This window comes from Dicentrarchus labrax, unplaced genomic scaffold (assembly GCF_905237075.1).
Source record: "Dicentrarchus labrax unplaced genomic scaffold, dlabrax2021, whole genome shotgun sequence".
Lineage (NCBI taxonomy): Eukaryota > Metazoa > Chordata > Actinopteri > Moronidae > Dicentrarchus > Dicentrarchus labrax.
In genome coordinates, this window is record NW_026136716.1 from 11431141 (window position 1) to 11444206 (window position 13066).

Sequence of the window (13066 nt, forward strand, 5' to 3'; positions counted from 1 at the left end):
GCTCTCTGTGGACATCCACCTATCAAGAAATTAGACGATTTATGCTTGGCTTGCTCCTTTTAGAGAAGCACAGATGGCCCTAATATTGTGACTCATGATTTCATACATTTAATATGCAATGAGTATAATTCTGTCACTGTGAAACTGGTTGTGTTGACACATTCTACTAATTACATTCAGTCAGGAATCCAGATTCTTAGCTGTGCTTTCTCATGTTGTGTTAATGTGGATTTCTACAGACATTTTAACACTATTTAGGCATTACTATTTCTATGCCGATAGTAAATGCATGTTTTGCGTCTTGTATCTTATAGAAAGTAGCAAGGATGACTGGCATCAATGCTTTTGACAGCAACAGAGAGTCTAGCCATGCTATCTTTAACATATTCTCCGTATCACAGGTTGAATTACAGACAAACAAAGTACAGACCTCCATTATTTGTGGATGGCGACCTGCAAATTGCCTTTGTGTCCTTTTATTGTTTGCTCAGTGGAGCGCTGGGTAAACTCATTTTGCCCCACTCGGGCCACTGAACCATGTGAACGACACACACACACACACAAAGCTGCGGCTAACGCTAGCCGTTCAGACAAATACCCCCACTGATGCCTGGCGTCTAAGAACAATTGCTCCTGGAGAATCAGGAAGAGCCCCTGATGTCCGCGGGAAGTTCACATGATAAGCTCAACAGCTTCTACTTCCACAGGAAATTCATAAACTCGAGTGAACTCAGCAAGTTGAGGTCTAAACTTATGGAGTTTGACATTAGTGTCTGCCTGGATGATTCATCACGTGGAAGAAAAAGTACAGATGTTTGATGCCTTGTGCAGCATCTGTTCCCACAGTAGATGAAGTTTCAATAATGCTGTTATAGAGAAGATAATTACCTTATTCCCTTATTGTGTTATCAAGATGGTTCGATCCCACTGAGCGCAATAGATCTAAATAAATCTTGCAACAGCAGATTCAATGTTAAACACATGGGGAAAGTGACCAAGCTGATAAGAAAGATATATCATGTCCGACCAGATTTGGGGTTTTTAATTGGACAAAAAAACTAAGAATCCATGCTTACAGCAATGCTGTGCAGTGCCTTCCTGAAGGGCACCGGTAACTTTACACATACCAAAATGCCATAGTCTGAATTTATTGAATGGGACTGCTTCAATTTCTTCAAAATGTGATCTTTGTTTGTACGTCCCCCCAGACAGAAAGACAGAAACGACTCCTGGCATTTCACCCCATCCTGCTTTATGAGATTGACTCTTGACATTCTCACACTGCTTCCTCGCTGGATAAAAAAAAAAAAAAAAGCACACTTTAATGTGAAAAGGAACAACGTTTATTTTTGACCTTCTCATAGACACATCTCAGACGACAGTGATGCAAGCACTCATATTCTGTTTTCCATAAAAATGTCCACAGAGACGCAACATGTAACACCATGGTCATAAAGTTCAAATGGAAACATTAAATTAAGCACTACATACTCGTATCAGGTACAATGAAAACGTACAGTTTAATTAATTGCCAAGGAAACACAGAATTAAAGAATAGATCGTTATTTGTTGTCATACTTTTAAGTGTACCATTGAAACAAAGCAACATTGAAAATCACAAACAAATCTTCGTATTTACACTAAGGAGCGCCATTTTTGTCACTGTTTGTCACATTAGGATAAGATGATATAGAATTGACAACATCGCTTGGAGAGATTTTGTTGTAAGGGCCTTTTCTGAATCTCATTGAGGCCATTCTCTCCCGTTGACATAGCAAGAAACTCAAATCAAGATTCAGCCAATGAGTGAAGAGTGACATCATCAATGTGCGACAAGACTGAGGACAGCTCCCTGTGCATGGCTGCGTTGTTTCAATAATGTGAAAGTGTGTTTTCTATAGAGAGTAATTCAACCTTTTTAAACAATACGCTGCGTTGATGAAATAAGACCTCAGTGTGAAAATGACATGTAAAATTTAAGATTTTGCAAAGACACTCTTTGTTAAAAGCAAATGAATGAGTCTGGAGTGTTGGCACACTGGCACAAATAGGTCTCACTTGTTTTATAGAAGAGAGAGGAAAAAAAACAATTACACCCAAATGAGCATTTTACCTCTTAGCTCCAATAATAACCTGGGGCTACAACTGTAACACAACTTCACATATTATGTATCACATAAAATCATAACGGCAAGACTTGTCTGGTTGCCAAAAAAGGAAATGAACAGAATAAGTCAAACAGAACACAACACTTTCCCAATATGAATGCATGTTAATTGCACCAAAATGAATTAGATTTTTAGGCTAGAAAACTATGAATAAAGTATGAACAATGTGCAAAAACAAGGTCTACCTTTAAGGGAATCCTGCATTTAATATTAGCATAACGCTATTTTCCTCTCTGTCACGTTTTTTAAAAATAATTCAGCATTTATTAACGTATGTAAAATTTATGTAAAGACATCTGAACAGACAAGTAATGGCTACTTTGGTTCCTTTTTAATGAACGAGGGAAAGATAAGGGGGGGGTGCATTTACAAAATATACATCTATTATTCTGCTCTTACCAGCAACCGCAATTGATTAAATGGGGAGGTGTGTGTGTATTCGCACTTGTTTTCTGTGTGTGTGTGTGTGTATATGCTGTGTAAGTGTATGTCTGTGTACTTTCAGAGATTTTCAAAGTGCTATATCTGATAAGGTGAAAATTAGAAATTGATTTGTGGCTTGTTTCCTAGACGCAGTGGCACAAATACGCCCATCGTGGCCCAAAGTGCCTTCGAGTAGGAATTTCTGGCTCAGCTCTGTCCATTTGTCCTGGTTTCTTCTGGATTGACTCCAGCTTACTGTCATCCATCTAGAATAGTTTTTCTAGGAGTCAAAGATGACATGAACCAGCATCATATTTGCTTTTAAGATTCATAGCAAACAACTGAAAATCACTTTGAGAAGCTTTATAAAATAAGACCCGGGCATCTCTTCTTTTTTCTTTGCATATTAAAGCTGCAATAGGTCAATTTGCACCAAGTGTTTCAATTACCTGGATTGAGAAAGTAATATCATTGGGCGACTCACATGCTCCTGCCTGTGTCGGCATGTGCCAAAGAAACCGAATGGGAAAAGGAGAATATATCAACACTGGTGAGTCCGGCTTTGCTAGCTAGCTTGCTGTTTAGGAGGCAGTTCGTATTTGACTCATTGTTTTGTCACTGCCTCTGGGTGCAAAAAAAAGTGAGACAAGACCAGAATTTAATTTAGGTAAATAGAGCAGATCTGTATGATTTAAAAAAAAAAAAAAAAAAAAAAAAGGGGATGGGACACTCTTCTGTTCTCTATCCAAAGATGATCATGGTCACAAATCTTGCCCAGTGCAGCTTCAAGATGATTAAGACCATTTTTTGCTGATTTATTCTCGTAGTTCTCAGTCTTGGGGATCCAGTCCCTCTAGATGGTCGGGGATGGGTAGACCAGTGAGAATCGTCAGACACTTATTCCACACATTGAACACGGGACACACGGGCTGGACGAAGGAGACGTGAAATGTGTGCAGGTGCTGGGAGCCCACCGCGTCGTAGAAGGTCAAGTAGCCGGCGTCGTAGTCCAGCAGGACCCCGACGCGTCGCAGGTGGGGCGAGGGCTCGATGGCCAGCTCCTTGCTGTTGTGGCGGACCACCCAGGAGTTGTTGCAGCGGCAGAGCACCCAGGAGGCCGAGTTCTTGCCGATCCACTCGTGCTTGGGGGCTGATTTGTAGGCTATGCCCACAGCGTACCTGAGGGGGAGCGGGAGATTCTGTTATATAACGGGAAAACAACCAATCCCGGACTTTTACTTCACGAAATTTGTGCCGTCAAACCTCACCATGTGCTCCCTCCGATTAAAGCCTCCCAGTAGTGACGACCACTGTCGATGTAGACGTTGCCCACCACGCCGTAGCTGCTCTGGCTGGTGAAGCGGTCCTGGCTGTGGCCTTTCTTGGACGTGGTTTCGTCCCGCTCCACTGTCAGGTTATCGTGGGACACCTTCAGCTTCTTGTGGGCCGATTTCGGGTCCAGCTTAAATGGCTGGCCTGGCAGAAGAGAAGGAGGAAATGAACATTTATTTTGGAATACTGAGAACAGGCACCATTCTTTTAAGAACAGCTCATTTATTTTCAGGTAATTCAATTTCATATTTGCCGACGGGGACAAAAAAATATCGAATATGCTACTTCTATGTGGGCGTTTCCCCATGAATTTTCAGTAAAGGTCGATCCCGTACAGGTTGTTCGTTTTCAGTCGTGCTTACTGTTGGTCTTTAGAGTCCCCGGTTCACTGCTCCTGCTTCCCGCTTGGTTAATGGCCTTGACAACAAAGATATACTTGGTGCCGCTCTGCAGACCGTGCACCGTGTAGTGGTTCTGCTTGATGTTGGGAACAATCATCCAGCTCTCCAGTGAGTTACACAGACCTGGGAGGAGAGAAAAAATGCATATTAGTTATAGTTATAACAAATATTATGTTATAATAAATATTATGCGTTTTATTTAAAGGACAAAGTCTGAGAAGAGAAAATTCTGTGGAAAACATATTCAATATTAACTCTCAGCACAAGAGAAAATAACACGCAAACAGGAGAAAAACTATTTACTTCCTGGAGAGGAGTGATGTACAGCTGTGTGAGAGGATAGTGTACTAAATGATTGGTTGTGTGTGAGCCTGTGGCAGTGGGAGCAGGTGAGAGGGTGTGAAAAGGCGCGAGGAAACCATTCACACCTCGTTGACTTCTTAGCCGCACTATGCTCTCCCTGCTTGGTGTGTGTGTGGGTCTTAGGCGTGTGTTTCCGTTCAATGGCGCTTCAGTACTGCAGCACCATCTCCTAGGGCAAGAGTTGGTGTGTGTGTGTGTGTACTCTGCTTCCATGTCATGACTTTGTTCGTCTGAGGAATTCGTTCAGGAAGTTAACGCTATACCACTGCTCTTTGTTGGCCACCAAAGAGTGAAAACTTCCCCTTTTAATGTTAAAATGTCTCATAAAGATGTGTTATCATCACCATGTTCACAAACTTCACCTGAAGACCTGCTGCCTAACAAACCAACCAAAAGAAAATAAATGAACACATACATAGGAATTCATTATCTTAAAGATATATAATATATACAGTGGGTACGGAAAGTATTCAGACCCCTTTAAAATTTTCACTCTTTGTTTCATTGCAGCCATTTGCTAAAATCAAAAAAGTTCATTTTATTTCTCATTAATGTACACTCAGCACCCCATCTTGACAGAAAAAAAACAGAAATGTAGAAATTTTTGCAAATTTATTAAAAAAGAAAAACTGAAATATCACATGGTCATAAGTATTTAGACCCTTTGCTCAGTATTGAGTAGAAGCACCCTTTTGAGCTACTACAGCCATGAGTCTTCTTGGGAATGATGCAACAAGTTTTTCACACCTGGATTTGGGGATCCTCTGCCATTCTTCCTTGCAGAACCTCTCCAGTTCTGTCAGGTTGGATGGTGAACGTTGGTGGACAGCCATTTTCAGATCTCTCCGGAGATGCTCAATTGGGTTTAGGTCAGGGCTCTGGCTGGGCCAGTCAAGAATGGTCACAGAGTTGTTCCGAAGCCACTCCTTTGTTATTTTAGCTGTGTGCTTAGGGTTATTGTCTTGTTGGAAGGTGAACCTTCAGCCCAGTCTGAGGTCCTGAGCACTCTGGAAGAGGTTTTCTTCCAGGATATCTCTGTACTTGGCCGCATTCATCTTTCCTTCAATTGCAACCAGTCGTCCTGTCCCTGCAGCTGAAAAACATCCCCATAGCCTGATGCTGCCACCACCATGTTTCACTGTTGGGATTGTATTGGGCAGGTGATGAGCAGTGCCTGGTTTTCTCCACACATACCGCTTAGAATTAACACCAAAAAGTTCAATCTTGGTCTCATCAGACCATAGAATCTTATTTCTCATAGTCTGGGAGTCCTTCATGTGTTTTTTGGGAAACTCTATGCGGGCTTTCATATGTCTAGCACTGAGGAGAGGCTTCCGTCGGGTCACTCTGCCATAAAGCCCCGACTGGTGCAGGGCTGCAGTGATAGTTGACTTTGTGGTACTTTCTCCCATCTCCCTACTGCATCTCTGGAGCTTAGTCACAGTGATCTTTGGGTTCTTCTTTACCTCTCTCACCAAGGCTCTTCTCCCATGATTGCTCAGTTTGGCTGGACGGCCAGGTCTAGGAAGAGTTCTGGTCGTCCCAAACTTCTTCCATTTAAGGATTATGGAGGCCACTGTGCTCTTAGGAACCTTGAGTGCTGCAGAAATTCTTTTGCAACCTTGGCCAGATCTGTGCCTTGCCACAATTCTGTCTCTGAGCTCCTTGGGCAGTTCCTTCGACCTCATGATTCTCATTTGCTCTGACATGCACTGTGAGCTGTAAGGTCTTATATAGACAGGTGTGTGCCTTTCCTAATGAAGTCCAATCAGTTTAATTAAACACAGCTAGACTCCAATGAAGGAGCAGGACCATCTCAAGGAGGATCAGAAGAAATGGACAGCATGTGAGTTAAATATGAGTGTCACAGCAAAGGGTCTGAATACTTATGACCACGTGATATTTCAGTTTTTCTTTTTTAATAAATTTGCAAAAATTTCTACATTTCTGTTTTTTTCTGTCAAGATGGGGTGCTGAGTGTACATTAATGAGAAATAAAATGAACTTTTTTGATTTTAGCAAATGGCTGCAATGAAACAAAGAGTGAAATTTTTAAAGGGGTCTGAATACTTTCCGTACCCACTGTATATATAAAAAGAAGATTTCAGTCCTGGCAACACCTGTTGTTGCTGGTGCTAACAGGAAGTGTGTATTGACCACTGGGGGCAGCAAACAAACCTGGAGGGGCTGCTAGAATTCATTGTGTTCCATTTTTTAAATAACAATGAGGTGGATTTGACTGGCAGTTTTATTTTCTTAAAATACTTAAATGTATTAAAACATGAATTAATTCATTACCTAAATTTCAACAGTAGGCTAAAAGTAGAGACACCTAGCAAAACAGAGTATGTTTAATTCCAATTAATTGTAAAATAAATTGTAAATTAAAATGTTTTTTGGGAGTAAAACACAAAATTAAATTTTATTTATTCAATCTGAAAACTTTAAAATGCAAATACATTAACTGGTGTAGTGTAAAGGATTTAGTGGCAGTAGAAGATGACCCCATCTCTCTGTAGATAAAAGCGGCTCATTCTAAGGAAACTATACACTAATGAAAACAATACGCCAATACTTCCTCCTAAATGCTACACACTGCACCTTCAATAATTAGATCTGTAGAAATAAATGTAAATATGCATTTATTTCTGTTCAACCAATGACAACACTAACTAAACTAAGTGGGATGAAGAAAACTGAGGACATTATGATCACAGCATCACCCTGTATAGGTAATTGTTAAAGCTTAACCACTTAAGTGCTACTAATTGCGACTACTGCCACTGTTCTTATACACTTTCAAACTGAAAATAAATTGCCCACATTCATTAAAATCAAACACGCTGCAGATGTATTTTCCTGTAGTGCCATGCATATCAAACACAAATAGCAGATAGGAAATAGAAAGCGAGTTAGATGGTCACTGTCATATTAATGCACATTTCCCACAGGAAATCCAAGTTCAAAAGACTGTGCTGAACAATTATGCATGGGAGTTGTTTATTGTGTTTTTATTACACTAACATTAAAAGTCTTCCACCTCTTGAATAGTGATTCATCTGAATTGCTCCGGGGGGAATTTGTCTGGCACGTGACTCAGATGCCAACAGCAACACCCCTGACATTATTGAATGTGAAAACAGGAGGTGAGAAAGCTCACAGCCTTTCAGGGAACAGGAGGAGACAGGGAGGTGAAAGAAAGAGGGGGAAGAAAGAGGGAAATAAATACATTTCATAGTTTGACTGCTGTTGTTTCTAAACATGGTTTAAACTCTAAAATAATGAGAAGCAGTGACAAAGGTGTAACCTCAGGAAGATGGAAAAAATTAAAAAAATAAAAAGGAAGGTATACTTTAACATAGGAGAAAGCAAGTGAAGGAAGCAGAGAAGGAAGGAGGAAAAGAAATAAAGAAAGGAAGGAAGCAAGAGGATTTTTGCTGTGAGGTAAATCTATTTGAATCTAAAAAAAAAAAAGAACAAAGACAGAGAAAAGGGAGTTTGATTGAAAGGGAGCAGGGGAGCTCGTCTTCAGATGCCCTGACCCCATTTTCCTCCTTGTAGTTGTTGCTCACTCGAGTGTGCTCATGGTTTTCTGGGTCTTGTGTGTGTGTGTGTGTGTGTGTGTGTGTGTGTGTGTGTGTGTTTTGTGTGTGTATGTCGGCACTACTGTATGTCTGTTGTTGTTCTACAAGACATTGTGTCACCAAGTGTGGGTCTGGGATGCTGATTCATTTTACAGCTGTCATCTCTCCTAATACGATGTCTCACTCCATCAGTGCTACTCAAACCTAAACGTCTTGCATGTATAGACATATAACTCAGCGTTTCCACTGAGGTTTCGTCTTTTTCTGAGCGCTCTACACCTGCCGTCAATTCTCTGCTCCGCTATCGTCACATCTTATTCGGCGTCCATCCTTCACAAGCCAGTCATTTCATGTGAGAGTGATAGTAGCATAAAGGCAAGAGGCTTCACTTCAGGAGCTTCCACTTCTGCCGTTGTCTCAGCCTTCAGAAAAGCACTTCAACTCTCTGTTGCCTTAGGAGAGCTAGTGGCCACCAGTAGAGGACCACGATTGTACTGAGATCACAGGTTTGAAAGCAGTATGGTAAAAATAAAAATTCGGCATAACAAATCCATTGCAAATGCCTACATGCAGGATTTGGGTCTATTTTCATATTTTATACTTTCCCATGGTCCAAATGCTGTTTTAAAAAGCCCTCTCGACTCTCCTGAATTGCCATTTCATTTTCACTTCATCATTAAATTGGACGTCATGTTCATGTTCGCCATTTTCCATTTGGGAGGGGTTTATTATTCTGTCAGTAGTGTCTGACATATCCATCCAGTCTACACCATTATCAGTCTGCTGGAAAGCTGCAGTAGTGCTTTCTGGGAGCAGTAAACAAGTTTAGTGTCGATCAAGGAAAGCCAATTTAAAAGGGACTAATGTGTAGGATTTAGTGGCATCTAGCGGTGTAGTTGCAGACAGCAACTCAGTTACTTCAACCTCCCCTTCCAAGCAGTAAGGAGAAACTACGGTGGCAGCGAAACACGTGGAAAAAAAACCTTACACCCCTATCTAGAGCCAGTGTTTGTTTTGTCCCTTCTTGGCTACGTCTGGCTTCAACATGGCAGCCTCCACGGAAGGTGACCCGCTTTGCGTGTAGGCATAGTCTCCTAAACATTACACACTGGACCTTTTTATCAACCTGTCCAGCGGTGTCAATCTCATCCATGCTGGAAGCCATTTTCTAGGCACTTTTTTTGTGAGTACTTTGTCTGGCTGTGGCACAGGAAGTCACGGTCACCACTCTTCACTGCATCTACAAAACTCAACAAAGAAATCAGCTCTAAATGAGCACAACACCAGATCTATTTGTAACACTGAGAGTCCTCAATTGCACCTACAACCCTGACAATGGATACTAGGAAGGATTTAGAGCAGATTGCGTTCGTGTTTCAGGATGCATAGTACCTAACCCCATCCGATTCAAAGTTTCCTCTTCAGCCACACATACTTACTGGCAATGTTAGACTGCCCAGTGAAGATGGCATACTGGAGCTCATAGGACACCACTGTGAATTCATCATCAGATGTCCAGTGGACCGCGATGGTGTCGTAGGAAGCCGTACACAGCTCTTCCCTTATGCTTGGAGCATTGGGAGCTGCAGAGGATGAAAAAAAAAGGAATGTCATACAACAACATCTCTAGCTCTAATGCTATGTTCCAGCTGAATATAGTTGCAAACTACATTGGTGATATTCCAAAATGGGAACACACTCAAAGGTTGTCAGTTGTTATAACAAACAGTTGCCCCAATTAACCTCGTACGTGTTCATTTGGTTCAACTTATGAGTGTAGAGGCTTCATTACACACAGGATTGAAGATGTTCTTTCCAGTAGAGTGGTAGGTTGAGCATTAAAAGCAGTGCAGAAGCGAAATGATGAAATATTCAGATTCAGAACACAGCAGGAAGAGTAAATATCCCAATCCTTTTAGCAGCAACAAATGTTGGGTCGTTACATAACCAGAGATGCTAAATTGGCTTTCTTACACTATTGATTCATGTGCACTTTATTACGTTATAGTTGTTTTTGCTCTAAAGCTGCATAAATAATACAGCCCACTTTTGTATTCAAGGCATGAAGCCTTCCGTAGAAAGAGAATGAACAGAGGAAAGAAACAAAGATATAAAGGCGCAGCTTAAATTGATTGTAAAGCCACTTCCTATCTCTTTCTGTGTCTGTCACTCTCTCCCTCTCCCGAGCCTTCTGTCATGAGTGGCTGCACATAGTGGAGTGATTCAGACTGATTCACTTAGTGAAAAGGCCCTCCAGTGAAGCCCTCATGCATCGCAGAGAATAAATACGAGCCAGACATTTTCATAGACCTTCAAATCCACTGCACACAACGCCTTGTTTTTGTCCCTCAGCGTGCTCGTAATTCACGCGGTGACATTTTGATGGGTCCTTGCAAATGGGACATCGGAAATTAATGTTGAAAATTAATTTTGGAGTTAATAGGCTGGGGCCCATTCCTTCAAAGACAGTGCTTGGAGACAGCTGAGACTTCAAAAGGATTTTAACAAATAACAAAATCAGAATTTAAAGCTGGAAGTGAATCATAATTAGAAGCAATGTTTGGTTTCATGGTCAGTGAGGAACTGAATTACAGGGTGGGGTGTAGACTGTAGATCCAACAAAAGGGGACATTTGGTTTATGATTTTAATCTTGAAGTAAATAAATACCAAGCAATTACGGTGCACATGGATTGACAAGCCCACTGATTCTGACTACAAATTAGTCCTCCGAATTTAAAACAGGGTGTTGAAACAGTTCAGTAGATAAACTGAGGTGAAACTGAAAACACAAAGGCGTACCAGTAAGGTAATCGAGGCTCTCTAGCATCTTCTTCTCTCTGGCGAAGTCCAGGGCAAAAGTGTCAAAGGTGTCCGTTAGGTGTATCTCAGGGATCAGCACTTGGGTTGATGCGGTTGCCATGGAAACCCTAGGTCAGTAGCAATCAAAATGGAAAACAGGTTTTCATACTTTATCATACTTTACAAGTGTTTACAATTATCTTTAAAGAACATGTACTAAGAAATAGACACTAATATGCACATACATCATTCTGCACAGTGAAGCTCAAACATCCAACTGTAGGAACAAGAAGAAAAACTGAGCTACTCCAAGATGTAGAAAAACAGAATTTTAGCATTGTTTTAGCTGATGGAATAACACAGATATATAGTATTAACGCACTGCTCAAATTAAAAAGACTGAATCAGAATTAAATCAGCCCTCTAATTAGCGAGGCTGTCCAGATTAGATTCTGATTAAAACACTGCTTTTGTTTGAAGGACTAAAGGATAATGATTTCTTTTTATATCAGCTTTGTTTCTCCTGAGGATGGACATATTGGACACTGGGTTTTGTTCTCAATTGCCAAATCAATTAGTCAGAAAGCTTAAGCAATGAGTGGAATAAGATCAGGCTAAATAAAAGATGAATTCCCTCTCTACTTATCTTTGCTGTTGGGGAAGTCAAGTACACCAAGTTCTCATACAGATTCTCAACATCTATGTGTGCACTCTGTGCCCTCCCTCTAAAGCTACACTTCAGTTTACTTGGGCGTATAATTCCAACATGCGTGGTCAGCGTGTGGGCAGTCTGACCTCTCGTTGATGCTCTTGGCGGTCTGCAGAAAGCGAGCGTGGTCGGTTTCTTTGAGCGTCTGATCGGCCTGTGTGATGAGGGCCGAGGACCTCTCAATGCACTGCTTGCAGTTGGAGATCTGTTGGGCGAGCTTCCGGAGCCTTTGCGCCTGGAAAGAATGGCAAAGAGAAGTCGGACAATGGCGCTGTTAGGCCGGATCAAATAATCAAACCAAAGGATGCGTGAAAATGTCCTCATCCAAGATGCTGCGCATCATTAGGGATGAGACCATAATCAGAGCTGACGACAGGAGGTGGCGTTTTATTGGTACAAGGAGATGGATGTTAGCATTTCAAAGTCACACGTCCTCGAAAAGGTCAAAGCAAGAGTTGACTGATGCACATAGTCATCTATTTCTTCAAGTTTTCTTCTTTATGTTGTCTTAATTGGTATGAACATCAAAGACACTAAATAATAGCAAAGGCATGAACATCCTGCTAAGTTTAATTTACAAGGACTGGAATTTGATTTGTTTTGAACTCCTTACTTGTTTCTCGTTCTATAGGGTTTAAAAAGTTCTCCTGTAACTATGAAAATAAATGTATAAGACACTTCAAGGTTAACATTTTCTCTGTGTTGTAGAAAAAAAAAATGAGTGGGACTGTGTAACTAAGCTTCTTTTGAAAGCTGATTTCGATTGGAAAAGAAAGAGCAGCAAAGAAAAAGAGAAATGGATTGCAAAAATGTTCGCACTACATGAGTTAAGCTTATCCCATCTCCCTGCTAATTCAACAGTTTCTAGGCGTATCAATGATTCTATTGCACGCAACTCTGGGATTTCATTTCCCTTCACTTGCCCCTCTGTTTCATTCCCTCTCCCTACTGTATGAGCAGAGATTTTAAGAGACAGATTGAGGTCAGTGGCAGAATTGAGGTCAAAGGACATTTCATCAGCATTTTGGCTTGCAAAGAACCCAAAACACTAATCTCAGTCCAAATCCATTCAAATGTGCATCATCATGTTAAAAAAAATAAGAACATAAGGCAGACTAACAACGGAAACCTGGTCTCAGAAAAGAGAATTTTGAGTTATTATTGATCATGATTTAGCACTCCCCCAAAAAGCAATTTGTAGAAAACTGCTGTCTTGAAAAAAAATATATTTCTTTGTTCTCTAATGCAATCCTAAAAGCTAAAAGCCTACATTACATGGTGGACAA

General features: G+C 41.0%; 1 protein-coding gene across 2 annotated transcripts in view; it reads right to left on the minus strand.

Moving 5' to 3' along the window:
• Positions 1-1320: 1320 nt before the first annotated feature.
• The window catches only part of LOC127378688 (E3 ubiquitin-protein ligase Midline-1), a 62290-nt gene continuing 50544 nt past the window's right edge, over positions 1321-13066 (minus strand). For both annotated transcript variants that reach the window (XM_051427831.1, XM_051427830.1), the window contains exons 5-10: positions 11867-12015; positions 11072-11199; positions 9711-9854; positions 4286-4447; positions 3860-4067; positions 1321-3770 (exon numbers count right to left, since the gene is read on the minus strand). In XM_051427831.1, the coding sequence (XP_051283791.1) occupies positions 3422-3770; positions 3860-4067; positions 4286-4447; positions 9711-9854; positions 11072-11199; positions 11867-12015 (1140 nt within the window). In that variant the 3' untranslated portion in view covers positions 1321-3421. The remainder of the gene's footprint in view (positions 3771-3859; positions 4068-4285; positions 4448-9710; positions 9855-11071; positions 11200-11866; positions 12016-13066) is intronic.